The 23,515-nt window shown below is 41.3% G+C and overlaps 1 protein-coding gene across 2 annotated transcripts in view; it reads right to left on the reverse strand.

The window, feature by feature from the left end:
- The window catches only part of ABHD5 (abhydrolase domain containing 5, lysophosphatidic acid acyltransferase), a 44,899-nt gene extending 42,226 nt beyond the window's left edge, over window positions 1-2,673 (reverse strand). Inside the window, exon 1 of one of the 2 annotated variants that reach the window (XM_022553730.3) lies at window positions 2,526-2,665. In XM_022553730.3, the coding sequence (XP_022409438.2) occupies window positions 2,526-2,572 (47 nt within the window). In that variant the 5' untranslated portion in view covers window positions 2,573-2,665. Of the gene's footprint in view, window positions 1-2,525 lie in introns of both variants that reach the window. The other variant, XM_022553732.3, reaches the window with a different exon arrangement.
- Window positions 2,674-23,515: the final 20,842 nt, after the last annotated feature.

Here is a 23,515-nt window from a genome sequence, read left to right on the forward strand (position 1 = left end):
GGTGGGATGCTAGCAGCAGTCCCAGTTGCAGTTCCACCTGAAAAATGGGAACAGTAATACCTAGCACACAGGGTCGACCTTAAGGTTTAATATGAACACATTAGGGAACACCCAGCAGGAACAGGTACTTGCTTGTTACAGTTCACAATGCCATACCAGTTTGTACACTGGACACTGATCAAGTGTATCACCAAGAGCACCAAGGAGGCCCACCTCTGACAAGGGACTGCAGCTGGTTAGCTGCTAAGGATAGTTTATAGTCTGTCCCCAGTGACCTCCTGCTATCACCCAAAACCACAAATTCCTTTCATGGCTGTGCCCTGGACTCCCAAGTCCCACAACAACATGGAGGCCAAAGAGTCCTCCTAAAAGCAATCTGAGAGCCAAAAACGTTGTGACAAAGGAGAGGGTAACAAGCTAACAGGTTCTGACTTGTATTCACACGGCCTGCAGCATCTTACCTCAACAAGGAAGTTCATCAACAAACCAAAATAATGGACCTATTCATCATATAAACAAAACTCAAAAGAAGAACCTAGTTTCTAATATTTCACAACTCTTCCCCTCTGTCATCTTTCCAAATAGCCCTGTCTGTCATGATACTTTATATTCCCTTCTGTCATTTAGTTTTTCATATGCTAATTTCTCCCAACATCTGAAATAGAATTGTTGTCAAAATATTAAACATATATGGGGGTAGCATAGAAGTTTATTTACTTTCCAATCTGAATGACTGGCCTTGAGAAATACGGCAATAATGTTCATAGCAATTTAATTTTTCCACTAATTAACTGCTATTCATCTACTGCCAAGTGCATGAAGTTACAGGTAGAAAAGAATAATACAAACAGTATATTCGTATATCAAAAAGTTTCCCATTAGAACCCTCCTAAACTGTTGACAGGAACGTAAATTGCAGCCACTATGGAAAATAGTATGGAGATTCCTTAAAAAGCTAAAAATAGAGCTACCATATGACCCAGCAATCCCACTCCTGGGCATATATCCAGAAAAGATGAGAACTCGAATTTGAAATGATACATGCACCCCGATGTTCACAGCAGCACTATTTACAAGTGCTGGAAGACATGGAAGCAACCTAAGCGTCCATCAACAGATGAATGGATAAAGAAAATGTGGTATATATATACATTGTGTGTGTGTGTATATACACACACACACACAATGGAATATTAGCCATAAAAACTAATGAAATACGACCGTTTGCAGCAACATGGATGGACCTAGAGATTATCATACTAAGTGAACTAAATCAGAGGAAAACAACTATCACATGATACCACTTACACGTGGAATCTAAAAGAAAATGATACAGATGAACTTATTTACAACACAGAAGCAGATTCAGACATAGAAGACAAACTTATTACCAAAAGGGAAGGGGGGAGGGATAAATTAGGAGTTTAGGATTACCTGCTACACACCACTATATATAAAATAGATAAACAACAGGACCTACTGTATGGCACAAGGAACTATATTCAATATCTTGTAATAACCTATAATGGAAAAAAATCTGAAAAGAATGTGTGTATATATATATTACACACACTTAATCACTTTGCTATACACCTGAAACTAACACTACATAGTAAATCAACTGCACTTCAATAAAATAAAAATCTTTTAAAAAGCTTCCCGTTAGACATCTGTCCCCCCACTTCCATAAAGTTTCCTACACATAGTGTGTCTTCTGAGAAGCAAACGCACACATCTCTCCAGTAACGCCAGAACACTTGGAAGCAAAGGAAGATCTCCATTTGAGAGATTACTGACTCTGAATTTGCTACCCATATCGTGTTAATTTTCTTTCTATAAAGCATCTGTAAATTAAACGTCCTCTGAAAGCTCAAGCCACAGACTCACTCCCCCAGCCCCTTTCCCCCATTCTGGGCTCCTCCTTCCCCCGACACTCCCTTCCGTCCCGCGGCTTCTGGGGTGAACCTGGGCTCGCCATCCAACACTGTCCCGAAGAAGCGCCGCCCCTTCCTCAGGCTCCCGAGACACTCGGCCGGGTGGCACTTTCGTTCTCGCCCCGGGCTGGACCGAGCACAGCGCGAACCTGAGGTCCGAAGCCGCGCTCGGAAGTGGACAGAGTGACTCAGCCGTTTCCCATAACTCGAGTCAGGTGCAGGGACGCCGGTCAGCACTCGCGGGCCGCACTGGGGGCAGGGCTGGGTCCGCAGCCGTCTCTGCCCGGAAGGAGACCTCAGCGGACGACCAGCCCGGACTGAGTGCCGGGTCACCCCCGCCGCCCGCCCCGCCGAGCCGCTGACACGACCCCGCGGCGGCCCCTCCGCGCGGGGATCAAGCGGCCTCCCGGCGCTGCCTGGGTCACACTCAGACCCGAAGGGCGCCCGCCGGGGGCAGAGCGAGGCCAGGGCTTCTCCTCCCGGCGCCGCGCGGATTCGCGCCGGGGCCGGACGACAGAGCCGCCGGGCGAGTTAAAGAGTCCTCGGCGCTGCCCGCGCGCCCGAGCCTGACGTAGCCCCCGCCACACTTACTTCTCACTAGCGTCCACAGAGTCCACCTCCACCTCCTCAGCCGCCATGGCCGCCGTCGCCGCGCGAGCTTCCTGCCGTCCTTCCAAGCCGGCTGACAGGCCGACTGGGAGGCCGGGACCCACCACCGCCCTTAAGGCCGCCGCCAGCGTAGGCATCGGCCGCCCCATCGCGTGACCGGGCGGTGCGGCCGCGCGCCTGCGCGTGCCGGGCCATCTTGACCACCCCCGCTCCCCCAATCCACCAGTCACGCATGCGTCCTCCCGTCCGACGCGCTCGGGTGTGGGCGCTAGGCGGGGCAGTCAACCTGGAGGTAACGAGACTCGCCCGGCAGAGTTAGGTGGTAACTAACTTCAGTAATAACCGTATTAATGCATCATCCGCTGATATTGATTGTCAGGTGCTGGGCACTGGACAGGCACCTAGCAGTTCCCTGGGGAATGAGGCGCGACCTTGCCCTGAATCTATCTAGTATTCGATAGATGCTGCAATAGCGAATGGAAATGCTGTAATGGAGGAGCTGTGTGGCCTGCCGCCGGCCCTTCCTCGCAGGTGGGTGGCCTAGGGGAGAGGGCGACCTTTAGTCAGTTGATATTCACTGATGTGCGGGACGCTACTCCAGACCCTGGAGTTACTGTAGTGACCAAAACCAGCAACTCCTGTCCACCCCGCGCTGTGTACACACGGGAGGAGTGTAAAGAGTCAGCGTTTAGGTACTTATGAGTTCTTGAGAGGACATCACTAATGTAAATATCAACACTTCTTGACCTGTTTTCAAGCCTTTTAACCGTCAGATACTACCTGCTTTTGTATTTATATCACTTCCTGCCATTCATTCATTTGTATTTACCGTTTGCCTACTATGTCCCCACTCTGTTCTAGGCGCTTAGAAACAATGGATTGAAGTAGGGCTCACTTCTTTACGGAGCCTACGCTAATATATTACCCTTTATTTTATTTTATTTATTTATTTATTTTATTTTTTTTTGCGGTACGCGGGCCTCTCACTGTTGCGGCCTCCCGTTGCGGAGCACAGGCTCCGGACGCGCAGGCTCAGCGGCCATGGCTCACGGGCCCAGCTGCTCCGCGGCATGTGGGATCTTCCCAGACCGGGGCACGAACCCGTGTCCCCTGCATCGGCAGGCGGACTCCCAGCCACTGCGCCACCAGGAAAGCCCTACCCTTTATTTTAGACGCAGTTCATCCCTCTCCTTCCCTAACTCTCCTCCCTGTCTGCAGCCTCTTTTTCTCTCCTCTGAGTCCCCCTAAACCAGACAGTTTCTATCACTCATCTGACACTCAGATTCTCAGCCTTGTCTACTTGTTGTGGCTTTTTAATGGACATTAATCAGTATTCTTCCAACTACACTGGAAGTTCCTTGAGGGTAGGGATGGTGTCTTCCGTGATTTAGGGGGGGAAAAAGCAACTCATAATCCCTTGGGCATAGCAATAACTAATAAATATTCTTATTGTATTTGATCCAATTCGTAAGTATGTTAGGGAAGACTAGGACATATGAAAACACCGTTCCAGGAATTCATGGTGTTGCCAGAGACTTGCAGTGTGTCTGCAGAAACTGACTCTCGACTATCTCCACCTATCAGACCATATCCATACTGGGGACACCTCTTTCTATATGGTCCAGACAGGTAATTGAGGACTCTGCTGCATGGAGTACAGTCCCAGCCCTGTGGTACTGAGTCCAGTATCAAAACCTAAGAATATGGCAGCAACTCCTGCAGCACCTTCAGAAACTTGGACTGGCAAGTGTGCACCCTCAAGACTTTGTGGACCTGGAGCCCACTCTCATAGATGCCTATGGCTGCTGCACAGTTTAAAAAAAAAAAATCATTGATCCAATGCTGGAGTTTATCCAGAAACTGACAGAGCAGTGCATAGGGCTATGGGATTTCATGATCTTCCCCAACTCTGGGGATATCTCTGCCCAGGCTTCACTTTGCTGCTGGTGGAGGAGCTGTCCTTGACTATGGCAAGAAGAAGTCCAAGCTGGTATCACCCAGCCCCTGGGTGCTGCCAGCAGTGGAGGAACCCCTGCTGCTCCATTGTGACTGCCACACCGCCCTGGAGTTCCTGGACTGTGTCTTCTTGGGAGACAGTGAGACCAACATCTTTTGATGCAACCTGGACCTGGACAGCTCCTCCTATACCACCCTCAGTCACTGCTTGGCCAGACCTCCATCGCTGCCTCCCTGTACTTTGGTGGTGCCCTGAAAGCACACCTCCCAGAGTCCCAGGCCAACCTGGTGCCCTCTTTCCAAATCCACTTCTTTTTGAGGACGTACTAACCAGTTACTTTGATTCAGCAGTACTTATGTTGGGGGATCACTTGCGCCTACTTTGAACTCTCTCTGTCATCAGATGGTCAGATGTGACACTCATCAAGGCAAATTCATAGCCTGCTCTGCCTGCGCTACCCCAGGGCTGTGGCGTCCAAAGAACTAATGCTGCAATTATACCACCAAGACCATTATACCAGCGTACCATAGAAGGTGATGACTGGTGCCCCACTGGTGTCAAGATTGGCTTTAATTTCTAGCCCCTCAACAGTGATTCTCCAGGAGAAATGCTGAACACCACCACGGCCGTCAGAGAGGGCTGGGCCTTTATCACAAGTCTGCCAGGCTAGCACTTGCAAACCAGAATGAGGATAAGGGCATGAAGGGTTTTCTGAGGACTTCGATGGCCTTGCTGCCCTGTAAATGTTGATAAAGTGCTGTGATTAAACGGAGTAAGAAAGCAAGTGTGGCAGGGAAATAATAAGGACGTGGGATGGTAAGGGAAAATGATAGCTGGATCCAGGGAAGGGCTGGATACCAGTCAGCTGTATGACCTGGGGAGGTTTGGAATCACGTGATTAGGGCTTCTCAGACGCTAACCTGCATCCACACTTCCTGTGGATCTTGTTAAATGGCAGATTCAGCCTCTGTAGGTCTGGGGTGGTGCCTGAGATTCTGTGTTTCTAACTGGCTCCCAGTGATGCCTGTGTTCCGACTGCTAGTCAGCAGACCACCCTTTAAATAACAAAGCCCTCGAGCAGTCCTGTCCACTAGAACTTTCTGCAATCATGGAAATGTTCTAAATCCCCACTTTCCAGTATAGTAGCCATGAGTCACATGTATCTACAGAGCATTTGAAATGTGGCTAGTGTGACCAAATTTTTCATTTTAATTAATTTAACTTTAAAGCCACATGTGGCTAATGCTACCATGTTGGACAGCAAGACGTAGATTTATGAAAATGAGAGTTTGAGACCAGACAATTCCCACGGTCCCATCTGATGTCCTGTGGTTCCAAGATGTTGTTTTCAAAGTGTGTGTGGAGGGTGAGGATAGGAGTTTGATGAGGGGACGGATGTTAAAGTCTGGAGTAAAGCATGAAGGGTTGGCAGTTCCACCAAATGGAAAATAGTTTGAGAGTTACCTGTTTAAAATGTAGAATATTTTGTCTTTTGTACCTAAGTTGTCAAATTTATTGGCATAAGCTCTTTGTAATGTTGCCTAATTATCTTTCTAATGTTGTTAGGCTCTGTAGTGATAGCCTCTTTTCAAACCTGATATTGTTCACTTGCACTTTCTTTTTTTCCCCTGGTCAGTTAGCTAAGAATTTATCAGTTTTATTAGTCTCAAAGAACCAACTTTTGGCAATTTCATGGATTTTGCTTTTTCTACATGTGCTCAGGAGAGCTTTCCATATTAGTGCACATAGATTTACCTCATTTTTCTTAATTGCTACCACGGTATTTCATATTATGGGGGTACTGGAATTTATTTAATCATAGGCATTCTCATTCATTTTTCTTTTCTTTTTTTCTATTAGAATACTGAAGGGAACCTCCTTTTACACGCCTCTGTACGCACATGAGAAAGGCCAGGACCTTCCCCTCCCCCGCAGTTATATAAATGGAATCATACAATGTATAACCTTTTGAGATTGACTTTTTTCCTCTCAGCATAATTCCCTGGAGATTCATTAAAGTTGTCAAGTGAACGAACAGAATAGTTCATTCCTTTTTCGAGCTGAGTAGTTTTCCACAGTTAATCAGTCACCTGTTGAAGGACGTCTGGGTTGTTTCCAATATTTTTGGATATTACAAATAAAACTGGCATAGACGTTTGTGCACAGGTTTTTGTGTAAACCTAAGTTTTTCATTTTTCTGGGATAACTGCCCAGGACTGTAATTGCTGGTCACATGATAGTTACATATTTAGATTTTTTAAAGAAACCACCAAATTATCTTCCAGAATGGCTGTACCATTTTCTGTTCCCAACAGCAAAATATAATTGATCTAATTTCTCCATATCCTCACCAACATTTGGTGTTGTCTCTATTTTTTATTTTAGCCATCTTGATAGACCAGTAGTAATGTCCCATTGTGGTTTTAATTTGCATTTCCCTGATGACTAGTGATGCTGAGCGTCATTTTACATGCTTATTTGCCATATGTATGTTCTTTTCAATGAAATGTCTGTTCATGTATGTCTTTTGCCCATTTTCTAACTATTAAGTTTTGAGAATTTTTAATATTCTCTAGCGACTAATCCATTGTCAGATACGTGGTTTGCAAATATTTTCTCCCATATGCAGCTTGTCTTCTTATCCTCTTCACATGGGCTTTTGCAGAGAAAACATTTTTTAATTTAATGAAATCCAATGTATTGATTTGTTTTATGGCCTATGCTTTTGGTGTTGTCTAAGAATTATTTGCCTAACCTGAGGTCTTGAAGATTTTCTCCTTTGTCTTTTTCCAAAAGTTGTATGGTTTAACATGTTACATTTAAACATTTAAGTCCATGATCCATTTTGAGTTAATATTTGTATAAGGTGAGAGGTTTAGGTCAAGGGTTTTTGTTATTTGCCTATGGATATCCAATTGTTCCAACACCATTTGTTGAAATCACCAATGGTTTTTTTTAGTTTTTAAAAAATATTTATTTATTTTATTTTTGGCTGTGCTGGGTCTTAGTTGCGGCATGCAGGATTTTCATTGCTGCGCACGGGCTCTTTGTTGCGGCGCATGGGTTTAGTTGCCCTGCGGCACGTGGGATCTTAGTTCCCCGACCAGGGATCAAAACCTTGTGCCCTGCATTGGAAAGCAGATTCTTAACCACTGGACTACCAGGGAAGTCCTGAAATCACCGATGGTTTTTAATGTATTACTAGGTAGCCTCTTTTTTCTTTCTCCTATTTTTTTCTTTTTTTAAAAATTGAAGTATAATTGATTTACAGTGTTATATTAATTTCTGGTGAACAGAATATATATTCTTTTTCATATGGTTTATTCCAAGATATTGAATATAGTTCCCTGTGCTCTACAGTAGGACTTCGTTGTTTATCTATTTTGTATAGAGTAATTTGTATCTGCTAATCCCAATCTCCTCATTTATCTGCCCCCCCTTTTCCCTTTGGTAACCATAAATTTGTTTTCTGTCTGTGAGTCTGTTTCTGTTTCGTAAGTAAATTCATTTGTATCATTTTAGATTCCACATATAAGTGAACTACTTATACTAGGTAACCTCTTATGCTCTTATAAAGGATGTCTGATGTGTGAATAATGATAGGTGTTTTTCTGGGTTAGGAGATTTGTAGTGGTGCACATGGAGGTGGGGTGCTCACACCCCTCTTCAAGGAAGGACTTATTACCCCAGCTGCTGTGAGAGTTTCAGTAGAAAAGCTCCCAGCTTACAGTCCTTTCAGGGAGCACATCAGCTACAGACAGCCACCTCACCAAGGTCATGCCCTCTGAGGAAGGCTCACAACTAATGAAGGATGGAGGTAGAGATACTAAAGGACCAACTATTTCCACCCAAAGTGAGATGATTCTGATGAGCCATTTCTGCTCCAGAACTCCCTGTGGCTGAGGCTGTCTAGCCTGCATCACGGCTCAAACTTCTCCCTCTGTCGGATCCCACTTTTCCCCCTCCTTTCCACAGGTGTGATCTTGAGGGCACTCCCTGAACATTATCTCAGAGACTGCTTCCTCCAGATTCCAAACTGTGATACTCGTTTTCATTTTTCTTTAATGATAAGCATGACATTTGGCTTAGGTTCTGAGAATGGTGAAAAGGTTATAACTTGATGGTCTTTACACCAGTATTATAGGAATCAGTAACAACAGGAAAACTTTCATCAGAAACTCTACTCTCAAAACACACCACTGCAAAAAAGAAGTAGTGAGCTGAATGGTAGGGAAAGGATAGGTGTGAGAGGTAAGATTAGCACAGGCACGCATATGAGACAGGTCACAAGCGAGATAGAGTGAGAGTTGCATGATGCTGTCCCCTCCTCTGTCACCATGGTTTATAGAGGTTCCAACACTAGAAAGGTAGATGTGTGGGTGAGTATCCAGACGTACAGCAGACCAAATCTCCCCATCGACGTGATCAGAAATCAGGTAGGCCTAACCCTTGAAATAATTTCCAGGCTTATACCGGTTCCCATTCTAATGTGTTTCTGATACTTTTCATAACTTCTTAGGAAACCCAAATGTGGATAGATAGGGAAGTCATAGACGTGATTGTCCAATTTCAACCTCAAATGCCATTGGAGTTGGAGGCAGGAAAGAGAGAGAGGAAAAGAAGCCAGAGGGGCTAGCATTCAATTTGCAGTCATGTCCCGTGGCCCCAGGAAATTTGAAGTCATGATGACCTGGGGAGAGAATTTTAACGGTGTCCCTTTTCTCCACCTTCCACTTCATTTGATTACAATCGAAGAGTCCTACATTTTTATTTTCAGTAGAATCAGTGTTTTTAAAAAGGACTTTTCTCACACTATTTCACATCTTTTAACTTTTATTCTAGTTGTTTTTTCTGGTCAGTCCATGCTGAACTAATAGACATTCTCATAAACCAGGAAAAATGTTGCCCTCCAAACTGTTGGCACTGCAAATGTCAGTGGCCTTTCTGTGTTTCAACTTCCAAGAGCAAAACTCATCTATGTAGTTATTATGCCGTTGAACATTTTTAGCAGGGGCCGGTTTATACAGTAGTAGAAAGAAGGTGTTCATACCCATAATTCCCTCTGACATTTATGTTGCCTGTTTATTTACCCCCTCCCCATTTTGAAAATGCATCCTTCAGTGTAAAACAGTTTACTGAATATCCATTCCGTTTAGTCTGCACTTAGGGCAGAAAACAAACAGCAGTGGGTGTCTTGGCTCTATTACATTTTCTGACAAGTGGGAAATATGTTTGTAATGCAATAAATACTTGGTTCTAAGTAATTCAGCAAACTGGCTTATTTAGCTTTAACTCTGAAGGGATGCACAGAGGGAACAATTTTCACCCATCATTGATTCCACACCGAAATATGATTGTACGCCCGCAGCTGGGGGAACTTTGTGGTGGTATGAGTGAATAAGCAGTTAATGAAAATGCTGTTCGGAGTCAGTGCAAAACTAGCAAAGACCTTACTGCTTACCTGGATGGCTGGAGCTGACTCTTGTTGGTTCATGAGCACCTACTGTTAAATATTCAAGAGTTTTGTGGACTTCCCTGGTGGCGCAGTGGTTGGGAATCTGACTGCCAGTGCACGGGACATGGGTTTGAGCCCTGGTCCGGGAGGATCCCACATGCTGTGGAGCAGCTGGGTCCGCGAGCTACAACTACTGATCCTGTGCTCTAGAGCCCACAAGCCACAACTACTGAGCCCGCGTGCCACGGATGCTGAGGGCTGCGCGCCCAGAGCCCGTGCTTCGCAACGGGAGAGGCCACCGCAGTGAGAAGCCTGTGTGCCACGGCGAGGAGTGGCCCCCGCTTGCTGCTACTAGAAAGGGCCTGCACACAGCAATGGGGACCCAAAGTAGCCAAAACTAAATAAATAAATAAAAATTTTAAAAAAGTAAATAATTGTTATGGGTACTGTTTCTAAAAAAAGAAAGTTTTGTGAGCTGGATGTTAAACCTTGCAGGACTTTGAAATTGGGAGTATTTACACCCCAGAAATTGGCAATCACTTCAAATCAGGGCTCTTTTTTTTCCTTTTGAGAGCTGGTTTACCAACACACCATTGCGTACTCTATCTCAGTGTAGGAGAATTATCAATACAAAGCAGATGGCAGGCCAAGAAATTAAGTTTTCACAGGGAAGGGGGAATAAACACAAGTCAACTAAAAATACACAAAGCAATGGATGACAAAGGTATAACAACCTTCTGTAAAGGTACACGGGTATAGATTAGCACATTTAAGCACTGGAAAGACAGAGACCTTGTTATTAGATCAAGCAAGTGTGGTAATGATTTATGAAAGTGAGTCTCCTAAGGCTTGTTTTCTTTTAGGTTGAAATATACAGCACAGATCATAATGATTATCACAAAGTGATAACACACCCACATAAACACAATCCAGATTATTAAGCAAATTTTCTAGGAGAAAAGGGGACGCTCTGATACAGATTAATGGAGTGGGCAATCCAGGAAGGCTTGCACCAGAAGAGATGGCTTGCAGCTTCACAACACATATCGAGCTTCAAGAATGTCACCTAGGCAATATAACCTACTCTGGATTTTTATTTTATTTTAATAGATGCTGCAAATCAGTTTATGAAGTTTTTTTTTGCTGTGCTGTTGAATATACGTTTAATAGCTAAATGTAGGGCTTTTCTCCTTTGAAATTTGAATGTGTTGCTTAGCTACCCTCCTCTGTTTTTTGTGTAGTCTCTGATTTACTATAATTTCTTCAGCTGCAGGTGAGGAAAATGGGCTGTTATTAAATATCTTCCAGGTTCAGTAGCACATGCAATGTGTATATTGCTCTCTCATACTTTCGTGTTATTAATGTCTCCCAAAACTAGACATTTAAACTATCATTTATGTACATATGTGCATTATTTTCTTGGGGAGAAGTTGTATGTAAACAAGAGGGATAATTTTAGTGATGACAAGTCTATATGAGAGTTAATCTATCATTTTTTGTAATAAAAATTTGTTTTCTCAGTACAAACCTTTCAAACAAAAATTACACAGTAACATGAGATTATGCTAAAATGATTTACCAAAATAATTAAACTCTCAAAAGTGAACCCATCTTACATGCCCAGTTTTCCTTCCTTGAGTCCAGTAGACCTTCCCGTTCATCACATCTGAATCTGGTCACAGAGCATTGGAGGAACATCAGAGTCCTAGTCAGTGGCTGCAATTGGTTATATTTTCATTAGTTTGCTTACCAGCTTACACTGGGGTTGGTCCTATCTCACCTGAAGTATAATAATTCCTTGAGAATAGAAATGTGTCTTATACTTCCTTTACAAGTCCCAGAAGTACTTAGAACTTTATTGTAATCTATATACTGTGGGGACCAAATAAACCCTTTTAGTTGACTGAGTTACAAGCAGATTTAAATAACACCTGCAAGGAATTAAAAATGCTACCTGATTAAGCCAACTGATCTTTCCATCGCTCTCAACAGCTCATACAATTTCCATCATACAAAAGAGAAATCAGGGATTAGAGACGTTCCATTGCTTACCAACAATTATACAGAGAGAACGAAGAGGACTTTTCTCTGTCTCTTTGTGTCATGTGTCCTAGCATGATGGTGGCTGTTCCGTGAAGTGACAGTGAGTTGATAAAAGGCTATCCCACCACACCCCCACTGCTAAGGCACTCTCCTGGAATTGTGTTTCTAACAGTGGTAACAGATTTGCATCTATTGCAGTGCAGTTGAAAGGAGCTAGCAATTACGGCTTTATCTATGAACCTGAAAGACTAGTTTTGTTGGCCTTCTTAGTGGGAAGCAATAACCACTGGTCTACCAGCTAAAGATACACTTTAGAGCCATAATGCAACTGTCACCAGCCAGAGACTCTGTTCCCATTGCCAGTCAGCCCATGCAAGTAATGCTGTAACTAGTAAATTAGAACAACTGAGACCTCAGCTATCCATTACATTTGTAAATCAGTTATACACTTGGGCCATTTAATTATAAGAATGCTGAATCCTTTGTTTTTGCCCAGTTTCACTTCTGAGGATTGGAGCAGATGGGTTATTTTTCACCCTAACTGGAGACTTGGAAATCAAGTTGGTGTAGTCATATAAACATTATGTAAAAATATCACCAAAATCTGCTAAATAAAAATGTAGGCTCTTAACCATAAATCTCCCAACCTGTTAGAAAATTAGGAATGATCTCCAGATTTAGGCCATAGAATTTCACTTAAAAATAAACTAAAAATTTGCTTTGATTATGATAGATGATAGATTAATATCTACAATAAAGATGTATGTAGATATAGCCACTGTTTTTTTCTCCTCATGAGTATCTTGTCAGCATAACATTATCTTTTTTTTGGTTGAAAATGAAAGAAAGGAAAAGAAAGCAATTATCTCTAGACAAAATATATAGAATCCTGGTTGAATTCCAAAGCAAGTGAGAATTTAGGTCTCTCATATTAATTTTTAACCATTTTAACAACTTACAGAAAAAGTAATTGCCAAGCTAACAATTCAATCCCCCAAATCCAGGATGAGATGTTTCATTCTCCTTTTAACTGTGATTCTTAATCTTTTCTTAATTTTTGAATTATCACTGCAGTTTAGCCTTTATTCAAGTGGAAGACTTTTTGTTCTCTTGCGAGAAAGAAAACAAAGAGACGTTAAGTACTTTTGTTTTTTTGGCTGTGTTGGATCTTCATTGCCGTGCACGGGCTTTCTCTAGTTGCAGGGAGAGGGGGCTACTCTTCTTTGAGGTGCGCGGGCTTCTCATTGCAATGGCTTCTCCTTGCAGAGCACAGGCTCTAGGCGCTCGGGCTTCAGTAGTTGTGACACATGGTCTCAGTAGTTGTGGTGCACGGGCTTGGTTGCTCCGCGGCATGTGGGATCTTCCTGGCTCAGGGCTTGAACCTGTATCCCCTGCATTGGCAGGCAGATTCTTAACAACCGTGCCATCAGGGAAGCCCAAGTACTTCTTTTTGAAGTACTCAAAATATAGGTTTAATTCCCAGACCAATGTTTGCACTTTGAAGAGCGTACAAATCAGGATTTGAATTTAAAAACCCTGAACCTATGACAGAAAGATAGTATTGTTCTTTAACATGTAAATAAACTACATTAATTTTTTTTTCTCATCTATGCATGCTCTTGCTTCTTTGGAGTTATTAGATTAAAAATGTACTCAAAACAAAACAAAACAAAAAACCCAGTAAGTAACACTAAAAGCACATGCTAGAAACTCTTTATCATTGTATCATTAAACATCCCCAGGTTGGGAAATATAAAAGTAAACTTTCAGAGAGCAGTCACCTCACCATGTTGGTTACAGTGAGTGCATTACCCAACTTTACTCACAATGATTTGAAAATATAATCACCCTTAAACTAGTTGGTTGAATTCTCAGAGTTGGAGCTATGGCCAAACAGTAAATCCTGAGAATTTCGCTGGTGCCTCATACTCTATCCTTGAGCAGGAGCAATATGTTTTTAGAGAGGTGTTGATAAAGAGAGTGGAAAGTAAATGAAAAGGGTGACAGAACAGTTAATAAAGAGAAATTTATTGAGTTTTCGGTAATAAGCTGCCTTAAGAATCACAGTACTAGAAAGCCAAGATTTTTTCTTTAAAACCAAAAAATATATATTATTTTAAAAGATACTACCGGGCTTCCCTGTTGGCGCAGTGGTTGAGAGTCCGCCTGCCGATGCAGGGGACACGGGTACGTGCCCCGGTCTGGGAAGATCCCACATGCCACGGAGCGGCTGGGCCCGTGAGCCATGGCCGCTGAGCCTGCGCGTCCGGAGCCTGTGCTCCGCAACGGGAGAGGCCGCAACAGTGAGAAGCCTGCGTACCGAAAAAAAAAAAAAAAAAAAAAAAGTAAAAGATACTACCTTTTTTCCCTCATTTTAAATTTTTTCTGCAGAAATACATATGCAGAAAAGTGCACAAAACAATTATCCAGACCAATGCTTTATCATAAAGCAAACTCTCATGAAACCACCACCCAGGTCAAGAAATGGAACATGCCAAACATCCCTAATACCTCCCCCATAGGCCACTCAGTCATTACCCCTCTTCTCTAAAGGTAACTCCTCTCTTAACTTATAATACCACAGTTTAGTTTTGCCTGGTCTTGATCTTTACATCAGAATATGAGCTTTGGTGTCTGGCTCTTTTCACACAGCATTCCTTCATGTGACTACAGTTCCTACAGATGTTCCTATCCATGGTACAAAGACACCACAATGTATTGATTCAAGCAACTGCTCTTTTTTCAATGACTTGCTTTGTGACTTTAGATCTATTTTAATAGGTTCTTTTTAATATTAGCTTATGATCCTTCCTGTGCCTTGATGAACTGTCCATTCCCATGGAGTTTAAAAAATACACCTTAAGATATATTCATCTTGATTGTTCAAATTCTCTAGAGGCAATTTTAAAGCTATTTCCAATATAACTTATACTATTATGATAGTTCATATTGTTTCCAAGGACTATTTAAATAGCAGCGATTGTGTGCTCTTATGGTGGGTTTTACCTAGGTGGAAGTGGGACCAGCCGGCAAAAGAGAAAGAAGAAAAATCAAAATATGAATATAAATACGAAATACTTATGTTTAACCCTGGGAAGAAACATCAAAATGTCCAGATTGAATACACATCTTATAGGAAAGAATTAAGGGCTGTGTAATTTGTTTAGATCTTCAAATTTTCCCACACAATAAATAAAAACATAGCTCTTTCAAAGTTGAAATTTGTGAGGCACTGACACTCTCTGTACCAGTTCAGTTCTTTGGCTTCAATCATAGCAACTCCCTCGAGCCATCATAAGCAAGAAGAAAGGTACCTGAAGGATACCAGGGGCTATAGAATAGATGGGAGGCTGGATAATGGGGTTAGAATAAAGGCTGTCCTAGATTCCAGAAAGATCCTCAGTAGCCATTTGATAGCAAGAAGAATATGGGCAAGTGCTACGAGTCAGATGGAATTAAATTAGTTTTCAGTCTCTATTCCTCAGCTCAAGATTCACATTCCAAGGCGGGAACAACGAATTGCTTTGACTTGGGTCAAATACCTTCCCTTTAGCTGGGCAGAGGGGGTAGTGGGAGGAGGAGAACTTCAGTGACAGCCCCACAAAACCCTATGCACTAAATATATACCTAAGAGAAATGAAAACTTACGTCTGAAAACAAAAAAAAAACACCCTCTGCAGTAATTGAAGGCTAATCCTAATAAAGGAAACTGAGGGGCAGATAGGAAAGGGAAATGGATGCAACGAAGCCCCAACTCTGTTTTCTTCTGGTAACTCATTTAAATCCTTTTAAACTGTTTTATTGAGATTTAATTCACAAACCATAAAATTCACCCGTTTAAAGTGTAATGTCCAGTGGTTTTTAATATATTCATGGGGTTGTAAAACCATCACCATTATCTACGTTTAGAATATTTTCATAGCCCCCCAAATGATTTGAATATGTGATTCATTTGGAGTTAATTTTTTACACGGTGTTAGGTAAGGGTCCATCTTCATTCTTTTGCTTGTGAATATCCAGTTGTCTGAGCACCAATTTTTGAAACAACTATTCCTTCCCCATTGAATTTTCTTGGCAATCCTGTTGAAAAGCAACTCACTGTAAGAGTAATGGTTTATATGTGCACTCTCAATTCTATTCCATTGATCTATATGTCTATCTTTATGTCCGTACCACCCTCTCTTGATTACTGCAGGAAGTTTGGAAATCAGGAAGTGTGAACCCTCCAACTTTATTCTTCTTTTTCAAGATAGTTGGCTATTCTGAACCCCTTGCCTTTCCATGTGAATATTAGGACCAGCTTATCAGTTTGTGCCAAAAAGAAAAACAAAAACAAAGGGCATCTGAGATTCTCATAGAGATTACATTGACTCTTTAGATCAATGTGGGGATATTGCCATCTTAAGAATTTTAAACCTTCTGACCTAAGAATGTGAGATGTTTTTCCATTAATTTAAATCTTCTTTAAAAAAGAAGGCTGTTGTGTAAGAAACGCTGCCTTATTTATAGTCCTGGCCCCCTTTCAACTCTGGAGGAGTAGAACCAAAGAGGGATACGAAGCAGTCCTGCAACAGCCAGCTGTAGGCTGTGCTGTAGGAAGGAGGGAGGTAGAATCTGCTTCTGATGTTATTAAGGGCCAGGCCAGGAAGATTCAACCATAGAAAGGTTGAAGCCTGATTGGAAAAAATAAAAATATTTTTCACATTTATAACTCAATGGGTTAAGACTTCAGTAAACCTGTTCGCACAAAGCTGAATAGGAGAAAAGCTCTGCTCTCAAGAAATTCATCATCTTGCCTGCTCCAAGTGACTTTGCTAAGGCCGCCTCTAGCCCCTGTGACATCTCTGTGCTAGTTTAGAAGAAAAGCCCCATAGTTTCTCAAGACACTTTGCTTCCATCTTCAAAAAAATGTTGTAATAAATTACAAACCTACAACATCTACCACATGAACGGTGCCCCTTCCACTGTGATATAGAACGTGCAATGCACAATTGAACACGTGGCTGTTCTTAGAGGAGGAATTTCATAAAGTTTTACAGCATGTCTTTATGACATAAGCTTGTTATCGTTTTAGCTGGCTTTTTAAATCATCTTGTGTAGGTTTTTCTTCTGTGCAAGATTATAAATTCTGTGAAAGTGAGGACAGTGTAGGACACATAGTAGATATTTATTATTTGTAGACTTGGGTTGGATAGAACTGAATAAAGTCTTTTGAAAGACGTTATGAATGGTCCTTTTATCCTAAACTTCGTCCAAATTTCACATCCATTATTTCACCTAATTTTATTGACTTTCAAAAATATCACATTTAGTGCCAAACACCTTTTGTGCAAGAAGCAGAATATTAATTGAACACAGACTTGCTGACATATCAGAGGGACAAGGAATAAGTGATGGGATGAGCACTTATTATTCATTTTATCAAAACGTGCTGCCTGAAGGAGAACGCTGTTGTGTTTCTTGTCAAGGAAATTAACACAGGTGTTTGTTATTATAAATACAACTTCCACGAGTGATTTGGAGGCTGTTCACTTCTTTCAGAGATAGGAAAGTGCTCATTTATTACATTTTAATGTATACAACTTAATGCACACTATTTATCAGACAGGAAATAAAAGAAGCTGAATTAACACAAAGTCAGAACACAGCTGCCTTAAGATAATTATTTAGGGCTATGGGGAAATGCTCAAAACAGCCTAAAACCTAGAAAATAATGATCCAGTACTTTAATTCTTGCATGTGTACTTTCCCTAAGCCCTACTCTAATCCCTACCCAGAAATCCTTTGATGACAGTCTTGCCTTTTACTGAAGCTATTTTTGAACTTCCACAAAAGAATTTCTGATTGCATTTTTCCTGTAATTCTTTACGATTTACCCCCCAAAAGTTCAAGTTACTGCAGCTTGTCTCTTTTAAGTTTGATTTCCTGTTGCTTCTTTTTCTAATCACCCAAAAAGGCCACCAGACGATATCCTTGATGATTTTGCTCTGTAAATCAATGGTTTACCTCAATTTTCAAAACAGTTTCCTTTCCATTACTTGTTATTTTTCTTATCTTGCACCCACCACGTCCTTTTACTTACATAGGACATTCCAAACGCCTCTGTCTCCAACCCAGACAGTACAACCCTGTTGTACTTGGTGAATTCTGTGTTCTCACTGCTCAGCTCCACTACTTGTGAAATCCTCTCTCCTCATGTGGCGGTGTGTGTGTCACAGGATGATATGTATGTATATGGGCAAGAAGGACTTTGTCAGGTTATGTATGTGTACAGCCATAGCGGGAGTCATGACTAACTCAAAGTGGAGTGGACAAGGGACTAGTCTTATAGGCAGACATCAGCACTGGATACTTTAACATAGGGTATGCATTCTTCTCTTTCTTCCCTAACAGATTTATTGACATATAATCTACATGCCATAAAGTTCACCCTTTGCAAGTGTCCAGTTCAGTGGTGTTGGGGATATTCACAGTGTTACAGGCCTATCACTAGTATTTAATTTCAAAACATTTTCATCTGAACATTTGCATGTTCAAAAGAAAACATTAGCATCTCTCCTTCCCACAGCCTTAGATGGCCACTGGTTTATTTTCTGTCTCTACAGATGTGCCTATTCTGGATATTTCATACAAATGTTACCGCACAACATTTGGCCTTTTGTAAATGACTTCCTTAACTTGGCATTTGCCCATGTTATATAACGCATCAATACTTAATTCCTTTTTATGGCCAAATAATATTCCATTGTATGAACATATCACATATTATTTACCAGTTGATGGACCTTTGATTTGTTTCTGTTTTTTAGTTACTATAAATAATGCTAATAAGAACCTGCTGTATAAAAGAATAAATAAAATTAAATTAAAAATAAGTAAATAAATAATGCTGCTATGAACATTCATGTACACATTTTTATGTAGACACACGGTTTCAGTTCTCTTGGGTATAGACCTAGGAGTAGAATTTCTGGGTTGTATAGTAACTCTATGTTGAGCACTTTGAAGAATAGCAAAAAAATCTTCCAAAGCAGGCACAGCATTTTACATTCCCACCAGCAATGCATGAGGGTTCCAGTTTCTGCACATCCTCAGAAACACTTGTTATTGTCCTTCTTTTTGATTAAAACCACCCTACTAGATGTGAAATAATATCTCATCATGGTATTGATTAGCCTTTCCCTAAGCGCTAATGATTTTGAGCATCTTTTCTTGTGCTTGTTAGCTCTTTCTATATCTTCTGTGAAGAAATATCTGTGCAACTCCTTTGTCTATTTTTTTTTTTTTTTTTTGCGGTACACGGGCCTCTCACTGTTGTGGCCTCTCCCGTTGTGGAGCACAGGCTCCGGACGTGCAGGCCCAGCAGCCATGGCTCACGGGCCCAGCCGCTCTGCGGCATGTGGGATCTTCCCGGACCGGGGCACGAACCCGTGTCCCCTGCATCGGCAGGCGGACTCTCAACCACTGTGCCACCAGGGAAGCCCTGTTTTTAAATTATTTGTCTTTTTTATGTTGAGTTGCAAGAGTTCTTTATAAATTCTGGATATGTCTCTTATCAGATAAATATCCAGCAAATACTTTCTCCCATTCTGAGTGAGAGCTTTATTGATGGTATCATTTGTCACAAAAAAGTTTTAAATTCTTATGAATACCAGTTTATCTATTTTTTTCTTTGATTGCTTGTGCTTTTGTTGTCATATCTAAGAAACCATTACCTAACCCAAGGTCATGAAGTTTTAATCCTGTGTTTCTTTCTAAGAGTTTTATCGTTTTAGCCCTTACATTCACATCTTTGATGCATTTTTAGTTAATTTTTTTATATATGGCATGAGATAGGGGTCCAACTTCATTCTTTTGTATGTAGGTAGCCAGTGGTCTTTGCATCATTTGTTGGAAAAGCTATTTTTCTCTATTATCTCCCTTGCCAAAAACCAATTGACCATAAATGTAGGGGTATATTCCCAGACTCTCAATCCTATTCCATAGATTTGTCTATCCTTATGCCCGTACCACGATGTCTTGATTACTGTAGCTTTTTAGTAAATTTTAAATCTAGATGTGTAAATAAAAGAAATTTGTTCTTTTTCAAGATAGTTTTGACTCTTCAGGGTTCATTGCATTTCCATATGTATTTTGGGATCACTTGTCGAACATTGTGAAAAATGGCAGCTAGAATTTTGATAGGAATTGTTTGAATCTATAATCATTTTAGGGAGTAAAATGTGAAATGAGATGTATTTCCATTTATTTAGGCCTTCTTTAATTTCTTTCAATGATATTTTGTAATTTTTAGCATCCAAGTATTCAACTTCTTTTGTTAAATTAATTCCTAAGTATTTTATTTTTTTGAAGAAGTTGCATATGAAATTGTTTTTTAATTTCCTTTTCAGATTGTTCGTTGCTAGCATACAGATATACAATTGATTTTTGTATATTGATCTTGTATCCTGCAAACTTGTATCCTCCTAACTAGTATAAGTCTTGTATTAATTGTAATGGTTTTATTGTGAATTCTTTAAGATTTTCAATATACAAGGTCATGTCATCCTGTGAATACTTCTTCCATTTCAAAGTTATTGTCTTTTATTTCTTCTTCTTGCCTAATAGCCCTGGTTAGAAATTCTAATACAGTAAACCTGTTAATAATGAGCCCATCACTAATATCCAGTGTAAACTTTAATACGGTTTGACAGTAAATAAATGTGAATTTTTTCAAGTTAAAAAAAAAAAGAAATTCTAATACAATATTGAGTAGAAGTGGGAAGGTGGACTTCCTTGTCTTGCTCCTGCTCTATGGATGAAATCATCCAGTGTTTCACCATCAGTGTGATATTCGCTGTGAATGTTTCTTAGCTGTCCTTTATCAGGTTAACGAAATCCCTTTGTATGTCTAGTATGGGGAGTGTTTTTATTTGTAAAGGCTTTTGCCAAATGCTTTTTCTGCTTCTACTGAGATTATCATGTGGGTTTTCCTTTTAATCTATTAATAATGGGTGTGTGTGTGTGTGTGTGTGTGTATTGGGTGGGCCAAAAGGTTCGTTCGTTTTTTTGCATAAGATGGCTCTGGTAGCACTTAGTTGTCTTTTTTAAAATTATTAGTTATTTATTTATTTTTGGCTGCATTGGGTCTTTGTTGCTGCACGCGGGCTTTCTCTAGTTGTGATGAGCGGGGGGCCACTCTTCGTTGTGGTGCGCGGGCATCTCATTGCCGTGGTTTCTCTTGTTGGCTCACAGGCTCTAGGTGCACGGGCTTCAGTAGTTGTGGCACACGGGCTCAGTAGTTGTGGCTTGCAGGTTCTAGAGCACAGACTCAGTAGCTGTGGCGCATGCATTTAGTTGCTCTGCAGCATGTGGGATCTTCCCAGACCAGGGCTAGAACCCGTGTCCCTTGCATTGGCAGGCGGATCCTTAACCACTGCACCACCAGGGAAGTCCCACTTAGTTGTCTTTAACTTCATTCAAAACAATTTTGTTAGACTGTATGTTACAGCTGTCATATCAGCGTACATTTAAAAAAAAGACATCAGAATTGGTGAATTATTGTGTAGCTATTTTAATATTGAAGATGGAAGAAAAACAACATTTTCGGCCTAATATGCTTTATTATTTCAAGAAAGGTAAAAAAGCAACTGAAACGTACTTAAAGATTTGTGCTGTGTATGGAGAAGGTGCTGTGACTGATCAGATGTATCAAAAGTGGTTTGTGAAGTTTTGTGCTGGAGATTTCTCGCTGTACGATGCTCCACGATCAGGCAGATGAGTTGAAGTGGATAGTGATCAAATTGGGACATTAATTGAGAACAATCAACGTTATACCATGCAGGAGATAGCCAACATACTCAACGTATCCAAATCAAGTGTTGAAAATCATTTGCACCAGCTTGGTTATGTGAATCGCTTTGATGTTTGGTTTCCTCATAAGATAAGCAAAAAAAACCTTCTTGACCATATTTCTGCATGCAATTCTCTACTGAAACATAATGAAAACGTTCCATTTTTTTTTTTTTTTTTTTGCCGTACGCGGGCCTCTCACTGTTGGGGCCTCTCTCGTTGCGGAGCACAGGCTCCGGATGCGCAGGCTCAGCGGCTATGGCTCATGGGCCCAGCCACTCCGCGGCATGTGGGATCCTCCCGGACCGGGGCACGAACCCGTGTCCCCTGCATTGGCAGGCAGACTCTCAACCACTGCGCCACCAGGGAAGCCCAAAACGTTCCATTTTAAAACAAATTGTGACAGGCGATGAGGAGTGGATACTGTACAACAATGTGGAATGGAAAATATTGTGGGGCAAGCGAAATGGACCACCACCAACCACACCAAAGGCCAGTCTTCATCCAAAGAAGGTGATGTTGTATATATGGTGGGATTGGAAGAGACTCCTCTATTATGAGCTCCTTGCAGAAAACCAAACGATTAATTCCAATAAGTACTGCTCCCATTTAGACCAAGTGAAAGCAGCACTTGACAAAAAGCATGCAGAATTAGTCAACAGAAAATGCATAACCTTCCATAAGGATAACACAAGACCACATGTTTCTTTGATGAGCAGGCAAAAACTGTTACAGCTTGGCTGGGAAGTTCCGATTCATCCGCTGTATTCACCAGACATTGCACCTTCAGATTTCCATTTACTTTGGTCTTTACAAAATTTTCTTAATGGAAAACATTTCAGTTCCCTGGAAGACTGTAAAAGGCCCCTGGAACAGTTCTTTGCTCAAAAAGATGAAAAGTTTTGGGAAGAAGGAATTATGAAATTGCCTGAAAAATGGCAAAAGGTAATGGAAGAAAAGGGTGAATACGTTGTTCAATAAAATTCTTGGTGAAAATGAAAGTGTCTTTTTAAAATTTTATTTTATTTATTTATTTATTTAATTTTGGCTGCGTTGGGTCTTCATTGCTGCGCCCGGGCTTTCTCTAGTTGCGGCAAGTGGGGGCTGCTCTTCGTTGCGGTGCGTGGTCTTCTCATTACGGTGACTTCTCTTGTTGCAGAGCACGGGCTCTAGGCGTGCGGGCTTTAGTAGTTTTGGCTCACAGGCTCAGTACTTGTGGCTCATAGGCTCTAGACCACAGGCTCAATAGTTGTGGCACACGGGCTTAGATGCTCCGCGGCATGTGGGATCTTCCTGGACCAGGGCTCGAACCCATGTCCCCTGCATTGGCAGGCAGATTCTTAACCACCGCACTACCAGGGAAGCCCTGAAAAATGTGTTTTCCATTTTTACTTAAAAAACCAAAGGCACTTTTGGGCCGACCCAATATATATATATTATATATTATGTAATATATAATATATACATTATATATTATATAATATAATATATATACACACTTTATGTATGTATGTATATTTTACAGATTAAACTACCTTTACATTCCTGGGGTAAATCACAATTCCTCATAGCGCATATTCCTTTTAATATGTTGCTGCATTTGGCTTACACTATTTTGTAGGGGATTTTTATACATCTGCATTCATAAGGGATGTAGGTCCAGTTTTCTTTGTTTTGTGATGTCTT

The sequence above is a fragment of the Delphinapterus leucas genome, chromosome 10 (assembly GCF_059928025.1).
Source record: "Delphinapterus leucas isolate spDelLeu-1000000601 "Yukka" chromosome 10, BTC_Dleu_Yukka2, whole genome shotgun sequence".
NCBI lineage: Eukaryota > Metazoa > Chordata > Mammalia > Artiodactyla > Monodontidae > Delphinapterus > Delphinapterus leucas.